General features: G+C 35.8%; 1 protein-coding gene across 1 annotated transcript; it reads right to left on the bottom strand.

Moving 5' to 3' along the window:
• Positions 1–13,432: 13,432 nt before the first annotated feature.
• LOC149227805 (phosphoenolpyruvate carboxylase kinase 2-like) lies at positions 13,433–15,091 on the bottom strand. Its single transcript, XM_089375569.1, has 3 exons — positions 14,509–15,091; positions 14,100–14,402; positions 13,433–13,985 (listed from the first exon to the last, which is right to left on the bottom strand). The coding sequence occupies exons 1-3, from the start codon at positions 15,014–15,016 to the stop codon at positions 13,942–13,944; spliced, it is 855 nt and encodes a 284-aa protein (XP_089231695.1). The 5' UTR covers positions 15,017–15,091; the 3' UTR covers positions 13,433–13,941.
• Positions 15,092–16,723: the final 1,632 nt, after the last annotated feature.

The following is a 16,723-nucleotide window of genomic DNA, read 5'->3' as shown; positions in this document are numbered from 1 at the left end:
AAAAAAACATTAGTAGGAGAAATTAGCTAAACCCTAGGTGTTAAGAAGGAGAAACTGTAAATGTTTTCATATAGAAAGATACAGTAAAGTGAGATTAACAGTAGGAAAGTCCTTCGCTGTAAAATATAACTAGCTACAATATATATAAATGACAGATATAACAATTGCTAAACAGCTAAAACAATAAGATCAAATTTCCAGAAAACTACACCTTGACAAAGGAACAACATTATAACAAAATGTAGACAGTTGTTTCAATTAAAGTTGGGAAATTTGGAAAATAAACAATTAGTAATAGAGGAAGTCATCCTAACTAGACTCAAAAAGCATGCACCGCAAGGGCATATTCTATTAAATAAATTCATCAGATGGAGAAGGTTTATATGGAAACTAATTCCTCGAACACAAAATAAAACCCTTTTTGGGCCAAGCTTGGGGTTATAACATTTCAATGTACATAGCTACCAATCAATTATTACAACTAAATTCAATAACATTCTTGAGGGGTAGCTCGCGACCTGCATAGAAATAGGGAAACGCTGCTATAAAAACACTCTGTAACTGTCAAAGAAACGGAGTCGTCGGGCAGAGATCACCCAATAGGGATTCTCTCTCTCTAGCCTTGACCAGTTTTCACATAACCAACATGACCTTAAGAAACGGAGAAAACAAATTCAAAACTGAGTTGGTTAAGTTTCTGATGCACAGAGCAATATGGTAAGAAATGATATAGACTTTTCCAATTCCTGAAACTAAGAGATAAATTTATTCCTCATTTCTATTCCAAGATTTAAATAGCAGCGGTTGAACTGAAGGGGTTTAAACCCTCAGGAGTAAAACCCTCATCAAAACAATTTTGCAAACAGAGCACTTCACAAGAAAGTAATGAGCATTTTTAGAAATAAAATATAAATACAAAATTGAATGATTGATTACAAGATGCCGAACCCAACCAAACTCAATAAATATGAGACTCATAGAAGAGTTTGTTACATCCTCTGTTTAAGGCTATATATATATATATATATAAACTGGTAAAACCCGAGGAAAACCCTCTTATAACAATAGAGGTGAAACTCAAACATATGAACAAGTCTCGTAATGACTCTAGAAGTCTAGTAATGTTTCAACACTTCAAGCAGATCCAAAAACAAACATTAACGCTTTCTGGATTATAACATTCAAGAAGTAAACTGGCCTCTGCCAGAACCCTTAATGGCGAAGAATGGCATGCACATAACCAGAACAACCAAGAAGAGCAGGGTATAGCATCGTGACAAAACATTGGAGGTGGTGCCTCGCATCATAGCTCGAAGCACCAGGGGACCTTCGAAGGCACCTGCAACAAAACCCATAAAAACTTTACTCCTTATGATTGTGAACAAGGAAATAGAACAAAACAACATTGCAAATAGTCAAAGTAACATAGAGAAACAATACATGTCACGGCCGCGCTACGGGCCAAATCCTCCATAGGAACAGAACCTTGAGGTAGCCCTCCAGCTGCAAAGGAGCTGCTCTGGATAGCTTGCAAGGATTTCACAAGATGAGCATGACAGCTTAAGGACGCAACTGAACAAAGACATAACAAAAATACGACAGCCAAAAAATAAAGTTGCACCCTTAGCTTAACCCAAGCCGCGAGAAGGAGTCTCCACCATTGGATGCGCTCGTGCCAGCCTGACCATCGATGGAGCGAGGATGCCAAGGAAGAGCAGCTAACTGGTGATCAAATTGTAGAAATACCGAGCACTGCTCCTACCAAGGCTCGAGAGTACCATCAGGATTAGATTAGAATTAATGTAAATCTTCCAGCTATAAATGTCAAGTATACGAAGCACAATGGCATTTAATTGTTGAATAATGTGAAGGATATGATATTTCAGTCAGTAACTTAATAGAGTTCATAAACATTCAGAATAATCCCTTATGGTTAAATATGTAAAGTGCTGATATGTAAATGTGCTTGGAATTATATGCTATAAGAATTATTATGTTTGGATTTATGACAAGGCCTGGCATAAGGTCCTAATAACACCGAGCAAAATCCTCCAACCAATAACACCTAGAAAAATCCTCTAACCAATAACACCTAGCAAAATCCTTCAACCAATCATGCATGCATATATTCCCCCAGTGGGCCCGTTCCTGCTAATATGTAGACCCCTTCAATCCTACATCCACTGATGAGGCATGTTGGTGAGACGAGCAAGACTAATAGCTATAATGTCCCTTTCAGATCCATAGAAGCATGAAAGGTTTGGAGTCATATCCTATATGGATCCCATGGGCTATTAAGAAAAAAGGGGGTCAATTGAATAAATTAATAAATATATAAATAAATGTGGTAAAAATAATTTTAGAAAAATAAAGTAACCCATGGTTTTTGGAGAAGGAAAATATTATAAAAAAGAGAAGGAGACTCAAGGGGGCAAGCATGAATAATTATTTGTAAATTAACAAGGAGCTCAAGTAGTGCACTGAGTGAGGGAGAAACCCTTAATAATTCCCAAATTCTGTGTTGGAACATACACCCTATCTAGTGGCAGTTGGTTTCAGTGGTTTTAAAGGCACCCTAGAAAATATTTTATGATCTTTGTAGGGATATTGAGCTGATCCATAAAGAGATTGATTTGTCTATTCAAGGAGAGGGATGAAATTATTGTGCAGGAGTGACTGATTTCTAAGACGTCGAAATACTCAACTCAGAGAGGTTGAATTGCATCTCTTGTCAAGGACAATTTGTTTTGCTTCAAGAGACTGAATCAAGTGTATTTGCAGGTGCCAAATTGTGTGTCCCTAAGGGAGTGAGTTGATCTTAGGTGAAAAGGTCGAAAATATGAGCACTAAGAGGCTGAACTAATCTAAAGAATTTCAAGTGCAAATTTCTAGTCCTTGGAGGAGTGAATTATTAGAGGCGAAGCTAATTAATTCTCATCAATTTATGTGAATGAAATTCTTGCCAAGTTATCAAACCAAATTACATTTATAGATGGTCGAAGATTGTGGAGATCGAGCCACATCTGTAGGAAGGAAAAAATAATTTATTGGTGGCCGAATTTTTCCATAGCAAAGTGGGTCGAGTTGATACAACAAGGGGTCAATTTTGTATCTTCAAAGGAGTGTCAAAATGATCTTTATTAGAGGGTTGAATTACATTCATAAGGAGGCCCAAAATATTCTATGGAAGGGTTGAATTATCAAACAGTTCAAGGGAAAGCATTTTCATGAATCTAGCCACCAAGTTTTTCCTCAAGAATTTATGTAAAAATTCCTCCATAATAACCAAAGAGGCTAGGGTTTGCAATATTCTCTCTCTCAATTATGGTTTTTTGTTTTTGTTTTTTGTAAGCTAAGGTAGAGCCTCCTTTTCTATTTATATAAAAGCAAACTGAAACCACACACAGTTATTAGGTGGCCTCAACTTGCCCATTGGGAAACCAAGTCTGTTGGCCACCTATGAATATTGTAAGCCATCCAAGAATGATAAGTTATCAGTCTTTCTACCCAAGCGATCTATACATAACTATTTAAAAACTAGTCTATAGTCTTAGATCCCATAAGCATGCATGTAAAAGAAAGCTAGCCGCTAAAAAACAAAAACCCGAGGTCATTGTACTCATTTATTCTTTGATGTCTTTCGGTTCTGACTCCACTGTCACTGGATCTTCAGCTAAATCTCCAGGTGATGGTGTCATTTCAATAATACATGGAATATGTCACTATATACGGTCCAGTCTTATGTCCTGCTTATAGATCTGGAACTGGATCGTTTGCAGGTCCTTTTTATAGTCTAGCATGTCTATGATGATCAAAGCCATCCCCATCAACACTTGTTCCATTGCTTTTCCTACCAGTCTTTTCATGAGCCAGTACAGATACAAGGTTTGTTTGAATTGGGAAAGTCTCCCTATGGTGTTCCCAGGATCTGGAATGTGGTCTTTCCATTCCTCCATTTCGTCCTCAGAGTCCTCTTCCATAATTCTTTCCTCCATTTCTTCTATAATTTTTCGGATCCTAGCATCCGTTCCTTCCTTATATGCTTTTGCTGCCTCATTTATGGGTTTTTAATTTAATTGAAGTGTTGGTAAATTTTATTGTGAAAATTATTTATGTTCCTGCAAAAATATTTATGGCGTATTTCTTTGAAAATAATTTCTGAGTAATTTAGCCATATAAATTGTAAAGGTATGTTATAGTGGTATTAGATATGAGAATCCTTCAAGTTTGAAAGGGTTACCATAGTATATGACTCTAGGGGATCAATAATTTTTTACTTATAGGAGGAAGAAGAAGGAAAAGGAGAACCCCTACCAAAAATCAAAGGAAGAAGGAGGAGGAATGGGAGATCATGAGGGTTAACCCTGGGGAAGTATCGGGAATGCCCTAAATGATTAAGCCAAAGGACAATGGAAGATATACAAAGGATAGAAAGTGATGTTCCATACCATGGAATCCATTGCTTAGCCCATGACCATCCTTCATAGGAGTCAAACCAACAGTGGAGTAAAATGCTCAAACAGAAACTATAACTTGGCCAAAGGAGAGAGAAATCATCATGTTGAGGCTAGAAATTCATCCAATCCAATTCCCCCACCAACAAAAAAAGCTACATCAAGGCCATTGTTTCCAAAATTCTTGAAGGAACCAATAAATAACCAACAACAACAAGATGAAAGCTTCTTGGATTATATGAAGGAGTGTGAGGCACTAGGGGAATAATTTCATGCACAAATGTCACTCTAGGACTACTACACCATCACAGATAGGAATAAGTCAAAGGATCATAACAAGTGGTGGCAGAATAACGAGGTCCCAAAAAATGAAAGAAAGATAAACATCTCAACCTTCATTGGGACTTATAGCAACATAGTTAGAGCATGCGTACAAAAGTTGGATACATACTTCTAGTTTAGCCCCATGATGGAATTAGAGGTGATGTAGTATGCCATATTACATTTGGATGGAAAAGAACGTGAATGGTGGTATCATGGTTTCTCCACATTAAGGCACACCAACATCAACTCCTATTTGGAGTTTACTAATAGAATGATCTAAAGTTTTGACAAGAAAAATCTGGAGTTACATTTCAGGGATCTAGCGTAGCTTAAGAAAATAGGGAGTCGTAACAGCTACATCATGGAGTTCTAGAGATTGGCAGTGACAGTGATGGATATAACCCAAGATCGATTGGCGATGCTATTTTTGGAGGGGCTAAGCAATCCACTACATTGTTGGGTTAAGGATTTTAAACATAGTACACTTCAGGATATGCTAGAACCAAGGATATGGAAGATGTAATTCCAAAGAAGGCACCAGCCAAATTCATTCCCCCATAGAATAATAAGGAGAAGAAACCTTGGCAAGGGAAGAATTGGATGGAGGAAATCAAGAATGAGTTAAGAAGAAGGAAGCTTTACTATAGTTGCAAAAAGCCTTAGGTCCCAAGGCACAGATGCATGGGTAAGGGAAAATGCATTCTATCAAAGTAATGTGTGACAACGATGATGATGAAGAACATGTAGCAACACAAGAGGAGGAACATAGAAAATGTAGCAACGATGAAGAGCCACCAATGAGAGGGACCAAAGGGGCCACCATAGCCAAGCTCTCATACGTTCCGAAGTACAACACAAGAGTAAGGGGAGTAATACAAGGGAAATGAGCAACAACCCTCATTGATGGAGGATCCACTCATAATTTCATATATGAAACCCTAGTATCTAGGAGGAATTTGGTTAAAAAATAATGAGGGTTTTGACATAAAGGTAACATGAATATGAAGGATGGTTTGCTTGAGGAAAATTCCTTAAAAGGAATTTAAGATGGTAATTTATACTCTACTGGATGACTTCTATGTAGTAGAGCTTGTTAACACCAATGTGATGTTGGGGGTACAAGGGCTCATTTCCATAGGAAGGCATTGGAAGGATTACCATACCGTAAAAATGAATTATGACACGTCATAAGGGAAAAGGGTGCTTCTAAGGGGAATGAATAATGATGCTCCAAGAGTGGTCACCACTAAGAAAATGGAATCTATTTTTTGACATTGGAAAATAGCATGGGCTGCACAGTGCATGGTGATGCAACAAAAGGCATCATATTGGGATAGGCATTACCCAACAAATATCCAGATTTTGTTGAATAAGCACCAGAAGGCCTTTAGGAATATTTTTCCAAGTAGACCAACAAACATGGGTTTCAATCATACTATAGAATTAGAGGAGGGGGCCAAGCCATGCATCACCACACGATATGGGAAACCCAAAAGATTTAAGGAGGAGATTAAGAAGGCCATTATGAAATTGTTGAATATGGGGCACATAAGCCCCAATACTAGCCCATTTACATCCTTTGTAGTATTGGTTAAGAAGAAAGATGGGACAATGAGGATGTGCATAGACTAAAAATTCATGAACAAGAAGATAATTAAGAACAGATACCTAATTCCATGGATCGATGAGCTCTTGGATGAGTTGCATGGGGTGGTGTACTTCTATAAAATTGTTTTTAGGTTGGGCTATCATCAAATTAGGGTTCGAGTGTAGGACATATAGAAAACACCATTCAAGTGCTATTATGGGCAATTTGAGTTTCTTGACACGTCATTTGGGATGATGAATGCACTAGTTACTTTCCAGTCATGTATGAAGCATATATTCAGGAGGGAACTATGTAAAATTTCGCTAGTTTTCTTTTATGATCTCCTCATTACAACAAAACTTGGGAATAACACTTGAGACACTTAGAGGAGGTGCTAAGTATATTAGAGGATTAGTCTCTCTTTTCCAAGGGTTCCAAGTGAAATTTTGGAATAATAAACATTTTGTATTTTGGGCACATCATTGGCACAAGAGGAGTGCAAGTCCACCAAGAAAAGATATCATCTATAATTGAGTGGCCAACACCCAAGAACCTCACGAAGTTGAGGGGGTTCATGGGGATATGCAATTACTATATGCAATTTTTCAAGGGCTACTCTCAAATGGTGGAACCCCTAATATATTTGATAAAGAAAGAGGCTTTCAGATGGACATAAGAAGTTCAACACACTTTTGAAAGGTGCAAGGAGGTAATGAGCTCATGTCCCATTCTTGCACTCCCAGAATTCTCATGGCCCTTTGTTTTAGAGTGAAATACCTTAAGGGAAGGCATAGGAGGAGTACTAATGTAGGATGGGAATTTGATAACTTTCAAGATTCAAGAGCGTAAGGAAGCCAAAAAGGCTCTAATCGATATATGACAAGGAGATGTTGGTCATAATGCATCACTAGCAAAGTTTAGGAAGTACTTGGTGGGATGAAGGTATGTGGTCAAAACATACCACAATAACTTGAGATGCCTTTTGGAACAAAAGGATCTCAATGAGAGGCAACATAAATGGGTCAATATAATTTAGGCCTATGACTTCAGCATTAAGTATGTGAAGGGGAAGAAGAATGTGGTGGCTTATGCTCTCTATGGGAAATAAACAACTTATTCCCTCATGGAGGTCAATAATGATTGGAAGGAACTCCGGTAATAGCACTGTGTTAAAGTTTCATGTAATAAAGGATAATAAAGACAAAATAAGCCCAAGGTCATGGAACATGTATTCCAAGATGAATGGTGGGTGAACATCATAGTGGGGATCACTTGTGGTTTATTTATGGCTATGGAAATTGGAAAAGACATTGGCAAAGGAAAAGATGAAATAGTTGGCATTTAATTATGAGAAATAAGGAAAATAGCAGAAAAGAAAGGTGAAGAGACACAAATTTGCATGCAAGGGAAATTAGATGAAAAATGAAGGAAAATGAAAGAAAAAGGAGACATAAATGATCAAAAAAGGCACATGAGAATCAATTGACATCTTTTGCCCAAATTTGGAGTAGGTGTAGAAAAGGAAATAGAACAAGAACTCAGACAAGAAAGCAAAGGAAAGAAAGGGAGTGTAAGGAGAATGTTGGATCAACAACTTCAGTAGGAAAATTTGGCAGGTAGCAACTTGCATGTGTGATTTCCTTGCTGGGATGTTAATGCATAGTACATGCATTTGTTTACTTGGTTCATTTGTTTTCATTGGCATGGGTTTTGCCTGGATTTACATTGGTTTTAGCCTTTCCTTTCCATTTCCTAGATAGCCAAGTTGTGATGGGGTTCATTCTTGATTGAGCTTTGGATTTCCAGAAAGCTTTGGAACCGGGTGAGGTGGTCTCAGGAAAATCCTAAGGTTTGGGGGTGGAGATGGTTTTATGCGGGAAGCCCTTGGTAGGTGGCTGGAGACAAGAAAATTCCTCAAGGTATTGTGAAGAAATTGAGGCATCCAAGATAGGTTTGGTTTTGTGATCTTGGGACCGGTTTAGGTGCGATCACGATAGCTTGCGGGTGGAGGTGGTGCATCCCCTAGAGTCAACGGTTGATTATGTCTTGGTTTATCCTATGAGATACCACATTCAAGCTTGGAATATGGCACGCGGGTGATTGGATGAATGAAATATTTGGCATGTATTATCAACTTATTTTACCCCACTGGATCAGTGACCCTTAGTCCTCATGGTTGTTTGACTTTTTCCAGACCTGGTACCCTCTTTTTCTCTAGTTTGACCCCTGTATGCATGGATGGAGGCCCATGGAAGAGTCTGGAGTCTCTTAGAAGCTCCCAACCCTTCTTTATGGGAGCGCCCAGAGTATTTTTCACTGCTTTTTGTGTTAGCGTCTCGGGATGACTTCTAGAGTGCCTTAGTCCCTAGGAGATTAGTTCGATTTGTCACCTATTTGAGTTGACCAGGACTTATCAGTTAGAAGTTTCCATGACTTCTTGTTGTCCTGAGTGTCCACATACATCCTCTTGGCACCTCTCTTTTGCTTATTTATATTGATCATTTGAGAGGGTCAGACTAGTTTTTGGAGAGATTGAGTTTTAGAGAGACGAATTTATGGGCTAGAGATCTTGAGTCTATGGTGCCATCTTGCTTTTAGAGAGAGAGAACTTGTGAGGTCTTTTTTACTTGTGTGTTTGTCTTCATGACTAATTTTTGGGATATAGTGGGGAAACTCCGCCGGATCGTGGATAGGAAGCTTTGAGGTGAAGGTATAAGCATTGTAATATGTTTTCTATGATTAATGGAAGCCCATGTTCCTTCCCTTTATGAATTTGTATTCAACATGCTATATGGTTGATTCTATTATTTTTTGATCTAATGATTTTCCGAGGAAGGCCACTCGTCGTCTATGTTTGGTTTTGATTATGTGTAGGGTTCGAGATCAGGTGCAGACAAGGTAGATCGATCAAGTGGAGCACAAGAATCTGCATCATATGCAAAACCCTTCTCCAACTTGTGAGGAAGCCAAGTGTGCTCTTATTTCCTTGTAGTTTGGAACCAACTTCTTGATGCATGATTGATCATTTGGGATTGGGGATTTCTTATCTTTCTATTGGTCTCACTTTCTCTGTTTGGTGATATGATTGAGACATGAGATCATGAAGCAACAACTCCTTGCAAATTTAGATGCAGCAACATGTGCAAACTTATTCTTGCCACATGTGGGGCATGTTACTTGGTGAGTTACATAGAGGAGTCTGCTTGTGGTATGGCCACCACATGGAGGAGTGTACTTGGGCTATGTTGGTATTGTAGGTTTTAACCCTATATAGAAATTACCTGCAGACGAATTCTTAAAACAAAAAATAAACAATGGTGAGAACATAAAACATAAAACAAATATTTCACTGGGACTACCATATTGATTTTTCGTTATGTTCCTTTCAATGCTACAATACATATATATACATGTCGAAGCATTCATAAACCCTAATCCATTAACCTTGGATTAGAACATAATCTTAGTTCCCTTGAATGGATCTACAAAATACCATGGGCAAAAAACCATCATGCCCAAAACCATGTGCAAAACCCATGCACAAAACCATTGGTAGGTACTCACCTAATATAGGGTCCAAAAAAGAATATCTCGAGGGGTAGACCCTAAGGAGGCTACTGCGCCCTTGAAACCCCTTTGTGACTCCCGCGTGCATGCGATTAGTCATGGAAAGAATATAACACACACCCAACAAGTAAGGTGTGTTACTTAAAATATGCATTTTTTTATTATTGGACAATTTTATATGAATGAAACTCTCTTGTTCTCGAAAAAGAAGTGGAAAACAAATTAGAAAACAAGATATCATTATAATTATCCTTTCAATGTTAATGAGAAATTTTGTGATCCTTATTATATATTTTAAACTTATTAAATCTAATATATACATTTAATATTTCTCAAATCTATAATTAGTGCAACAGTAGGGAAATTTTTAATGATGGAAATTTATCTTAAAGTTCATAAACCTTGGCTAATGTTACTAGTCTCTAATAGAGAAATTGTAAAATGTTTGATGATCTTTTTGTAAAAATATTGAGATTTCTAATTATTTATATTAGTCTATATAAGATCTTGGTAAAAAATTTAGCCCTGAGGGTTAGCTCAATTGGTGGAGTCCCCATCGTTAAAGCACCGAGGTCAAACTCTATAGGAAGTGATCCTTAACCACATAGCAAAAAAACCTAAAAACCTGACAATTTTTAACTTAAAATAATTTTATACTATAAAATTGGGTGAATAAAAAAATAGAACTTAAATGATTTTTTCTGGAAAATGTATGGGAAATTAGCCCATCTACGAATAGTAGCACCTAAAATTTCCCTCACTTACTACATGATACATTTGATGTTGCTAAAATTAAAAAAAAATCATAAAAACTAACTAAATTATAATTTTTTTCAAATTATTATTATTCTTATTTATAAAAAGAATTAATATATAAGGTAAACATTTGTTCATTTAAAAAACATGGAACACGATTCTTAACCATGAAGATTACTCTCATTTTGTCATGGAGATTCTTATTATATAAATAGGTTTTGTTACCACCTAACTAAAAAATCATAACTCACTTCATATAACACTTATTGATGACATTTTTTTCATTAATCAATTTAATTAAAAGGAAAAAAAGGACATAACTACTTCAGAAATAAATTTCAACCTTTGATTTGTGGGTACTATGAGTCTTCTAAAAGAATTTGTGGAAGTTAAATTCCTCCTATCCACATAATAGTTATTGATAATTAAATTAAGATTTTAAAAACTCTATTATAAAATAAACACGTCTATCAAGAAAATTATATATTTATAGATCTTGAGAATAAAACTTTCAAACAAATATTTATTAACATTTTCAATTTCCATTGAAAATAAAATATTTAAATACAAAAATTCATTATAATAAAGTTTAAAACTCTCTTATTATTAAAAATTTAATATATAAAATAAATACTATTTTTAATAACCAACCATGAGAAAAAAACAGAAACCTAAATAATATACATCACATTAAAAAGAATAATTGCGCTGAGAGGCTCTTTCTACAACCTAATATGAAGCATTGTGTAATTACCTCTGTCCTCAATCTCTTAAAAAATACTTTAAATAAAAAAATGTCAGCTAAAAAAAAATGATTATACATATTGATATCAGTTTCAAAATCTTTGTTGCAACACTGACCTTCCTAGCCTTTTATGTTGTCAAAATTACAGTGAGCTTGGGAGGCTTGGAGAGCTTGGGAGGCTTCTCTCCAAGCTTTTTCAGCATAGGAATAAAATCTTAAATCAAACTAAATAATTCGTTTCTTTAGGTCCCATAGACCAAAGTTTGGTCTCAGTGGACGTTAACCATCATCGTCATCATCATCATTCAAAGCATTATAAAACATCAATAAATTCATTCCTATTGTACTTTGTTCATAGGCTTGGAGAGCTTGGGAGGCTTCTCTCCAAGCTTTTTCAGCATAGGAATAAAATCTTAAATCAAACTAAATAATTCGTTTCTTTAGGTCCCATAGACCAAAGTTTGGTCTCAGTTAACCACCATCATCATCATCATTCAAAGCATTATAAAACATCAATAAATTCATTCCTATTGTACTTTGTTCATAGTTAATAATAATTATATATTTGGTTAGTTTTTATTAAAAGCATTATAAAACATCAATAATATCATTCCCATTGTGTTCGGTTCGTTGTTATTAATATTACAAACCAGTACGAAAAAGATGTACTAAAAATATTTTACTTTTATTTTTGGAATTATAAATAAAATATTTCACTTAAATACACTCTTAAGGTTGACCTTATTCAAAAGGAAAAAATAATTAAAAGTAAAATAATTTAATTACTTAACATAGAAATTTTTAATATAAATATTAATAATAGTATATTTTTTCTTGGTCAATGGGTGACGTTACGTCCGAACCCAAGGGCTTCGGGGAGATTGGACCCTATGACCTCCCAATGGCAAGGCACTAATTTTGACCAACTGAACTAACCATTAAGACTATTAATAATATATTATTCAAAAATACAATTTAAATAATTATAAATTATAAATGAGATTAAAAAATTATAAATGAGATTAAAAAACACAAATTTATAGAGTACAAAAAAATTAATCTCTTAAATCTCTTAACTTAATTTTTTTTTTTCAAATTTTACATAAATAAATAATTTTCATATATTGAAATTGGATAAATGACGTGATTAAGATAAACCTGAAACGACTATACGGTAATAACAACAAACCATTTATTAAATTAATACTCCTTTCCAACCTCAAGAACCTCACTCACCGTCTCGTCTATTCAAGTGCCTCAAACTTCCTAAAAAACGCGCCATGCCTCCTCATTAGTTTCTTTAGGCTTCCCACGCCCATCGCGAAATGAAAAGACACAGCTTATGATTCAGAGTTTTGGTAAGGTTCAACAAAATTAAATCGAATCACTCGAGGACAAAGTTAAAGTTTCAAAGTTGTAAAGCTAAACAAAACTTAAATACTAATAACTATATATACTATTCACGAACCTAATCAATGAGTTCGACAAAGTTAATGTTTCAAAGTTGTAAAGTTAAACAAAACTTAAATAATAATAACTATATATACTATTGACGAACCTAATCAGTAACTTCGTAATTAATTAATACTAGCAGTAGCTTTTTTATATTTCTTTTATATATATATATAAAATAATAATAATATTAATACCAGCACTAATTCTTTTATATTTCATTTGTATATATAAAATTAATACTAGCAGTAGCTCTTTTAGTTGTACGAGAAATATAAAAGAGTTTTATATTTCATTTGTATATATAAAATTAATACTAGCAGTAGCTCTTTTAGTTGTACGAGAAATATAAAAGAGTTACTGCTAGTATTAATTATATGTCGACACTGTTTAATTTAGTTCTCATATTGTGTCACTTTTTGAAAAGTGACATTCACAAGCCCAACTGCAATTTCTTCAGACATCTACAAAATCATAGCCGCTTAATAAAATTGAACATAACCATGAGTTGAGTTGAAGAGAATAAAAACCACAAATATAAACACTGTTTCTCTATATATTCTGATTTGTATTAGAGATATTTACACTCTAGTATATGTGCACCAGTGACTTCACCGATTATGCAGGGACCCACTCCAACGGTACCCCATTTACTCACTGTACAAAGCAACAACTCTTATTTCTCAAACCCACCCAAATTTCCACCTCCCATCGCATGAAGGTAGGTTTTCTATATCAGACGCCGCGTCATACATTCAAAAACGCCTCAAAACGAGACCAGATGACCGAATGGGTTCTTCCGCCCTTAAGGTACTGTTTTTTTAACATTTTTCGACTGAAAAAAAGGTACTGTTTTTAACAGCACCGTGCCCATGTCCATGCCCGTTGTGAGGGCTGGGGTGGACAACACACCAAAGGACATATGGCTAGCATCAAACCTCAGTCTACGGAGCTTTACTAAATTATACAACACGACATCCCATCGTTTGCCGAAAGCCATTCAGTATTTGTCACTTCTATAGTCCACACCCTCAGAAAAATGTGGTCCAGTCAAATTAGACGGGGTTGCATAGGACATGAGTGGTGATCCATGGATGCTCTGCAGCAAAATTAATATTTCTTATCAATATTCCATGGATCTTACAGAAATCGACAACAATTTGTATTGAAGCTGCATTACTATTCAGTATTAATGGTAGAAAAGAGGGAATACCTAGCACTTGGTGTGCGCTGAGTCTCCTGGTAACGTCTCTGGATAGCATCCGGCGTATCAAGTCCTTGGCAGACTGAGATATTGAGAGCCACCGATCAGTTGGGAAGCGAAGGCGCCCACACAGGACTGCCTCAAATATCTCCTGCGGTGTTTCTCCCACAAAAGGGGCAACTCCACTAAGCATTATGTACAGAATTACCCCTGCGCTCCACACATCCACTTTCTCATTGTAATCCTTCCCTCCCAACACCTCCGGTGCTACGCAATACGGAGTACCCACAATTCCTTGAATCGATTCTTCCCCTGCATACGTTGATGTGAGAATTTCAACCATGGGATTCATCGATCCATACCCAAAAATTTCATGGACTTGTATGGCAAGGAAAGGGGGCAAACATAATAATCATACCTGGAGAGAAAAAGGAGGCGTGCCCAAAGTCTGCAAGCTTGATTTGAGAAATGGAAGTAGAATGATCCGTAAAGAGAATGTTGTCAGGTTTTATATCTCGGTGAACGATTCCAATGGAGTGGCAGTAGCTGATGGCCTCCATGAGCTTCTGCAGGACGGTGGCGGCCTCCTCCTCGGAGAAGGGTGCTCTATTATTCCTGCTAACGATTCTGTCGAACAGATCTCCGCCTGAGCATAACTCCATTACCAAATGGACAAACTCATCGTCCTCATAAGCATGGTGAAGGGCAACCACAGCGGGGTGACCCGCAACATACTGCATGATCTTGCTTTCGTTGTCGAGGCATTCTCTGTCGAATGAATCTTGAAAGACATCTGACTTTGTTATGGTCTTGCAAGCGGCCTGTTGCCCACTTTGCTTGTTCAAGCATCTCCTGATCACCCCGAACCTGCCTCTGCCGATCACTTCGTCTTGCAATTGGTAGTTTTGAAGGAGAGCATCCGTCATTTTGACTGGCGTTGTCTGTGTGTTCCTGGTTTTCGAATACAAGATGGGTGGATCGGTAGATAAAGGAGACTAAAGCTGCAGGGATACTTAATAAGCAAGTTTTTAAGTCGATTTAGGTTGTTAAAAAAGCAACCTGGCAGCGAAGGGAGGTATTCGTTACAGGGTATCGGAATCGTCGGGGAGAATATTCGTGTCATCTCTGACGGTTATGCAGCCCTCACGAAATTGCCCGCTTACCGACAGGTAGGCCAATGGATTCCAAATTTGTAGACCAAAAGGTTGCAATTTTGGCACGTGGTAATTGATAGTAAGAAGAAATATCGCGGCACCCAATGTTTAGAATCTAATGTAGGAATACATTTTAATGTTAACTCATGTATATATAGAGTATTGATTTTAACTAATATATTTGTGGTATTGATATTATTTTATTACTGTTTAGGAAGTTTTTTTGTTCGGCGAAGTATTTTTAGGTTGTATTTATTTGTTAAGAAGGATTTTTTTGTTTGGTTTAAAATTCAGTAAGTTAGGGGATTTTTAAAATGCTGAATCTAAATATATATTTAAAAACATATTTTAAACAATAAAAAGTTGTAATTTGGCTAAAAAGTTTAATCAAATTTAAAGTTAAAAACTCTAAAACTTATGATAATTAAACTCTTTTAATAGTTAGCGAAAACAATAAATAAAAAATTATTTTCCAAAGTAATTTAAACTAAAAAAATATTTTCAACTTTAAATTTAATAAAAATAAATTCAAATTAATATTTTATAAGTTAATTACATTAAAAATATTAATTTTATTTTTATATTTTTATATATTGGAAGGTTCTCTAGTAGGTTTTTCATGTCAAATTTCTCTAAAATTTGGCAGGAATTGTCTTTAGTGCGATTTTTTGGAAGGTTTTCTAGTGGGTTTTTCTGGTATAATTTCTCTAAAATCCCGCAGGAATTTATCGAACGGAGTTGTCTTATAGTGCGACTTATTTCGGTGAAAATTTTGATGTGAAATCTTGATTTGTCTTATTTAAATTAGTTTTTTTGACTGTATATATGTTCAACACTATGGAAAACCCTTAGGGCGCTTCTATTGTGCAGGGTTTACCCATCAGTCTTGTGATTTCAATGAATTCATGCTGGATTTTAGAGAAATTAGACCGGAAAAATCCACCGGAAAAGCTTCCAAAAAGTTGCACGAAAGACAATTCATTTATTGAAATCACAAGCTTGATGGGTAACCCTGCACATTTGAAGTGCCCTAAAGGTTTTTCAGGGTGCTGAATCCATATATGCAATCAAAAAACCAGTTTAAATAACACAAAACAAGATTTCACCTCTAGTTTTCCACCAAATTTTAACACTAAAAAATCTGAAAAATCACAGTAAAAACAACTCCTTAAAAATAATTATATTATTCAATTTTTGATTATTTTTTTAGAATATATATATATATATATATTTTAAATTTCAACCTGACAGTGACAGTTACTTTATTTTCAAACTCCAACATTTCTCACTAACTCACCATCCGAGATTATAGGATTACTGGAATTATTTGTTAAAAATATTGTAGAAGATGCCACACATGTTTCAGGTGTTTGGGTAACAATAGCTTTACACAGAGGTACATGTTTTGAGTGGGGATATTAGCCGTGACGAAATCGCACAGTTTGCGGTGTATAACAGATCTTGAGAACACCAAGAGAT

The sequence above is a fragment of the Pinus tabuliformis genome, chromosome J (assembly GCF_031772625.1).
Source record: "Pinus tabuliformis cultivar Carrire ecotype Pingquan chromosome J, CPIR1, whole genome shotgun sequence".
Taxonomy (NCBI): Eukaryota; Viridiplantae; Streptophyta; class Pinopsida; order Pinales; family Pinaceae; genus Pinus; species Pinus tabuliformis.
Note: the sequence above shows the minus strand (reverse complement) of the source record. Positions and strands in the feature narration are given on the sequence as shown.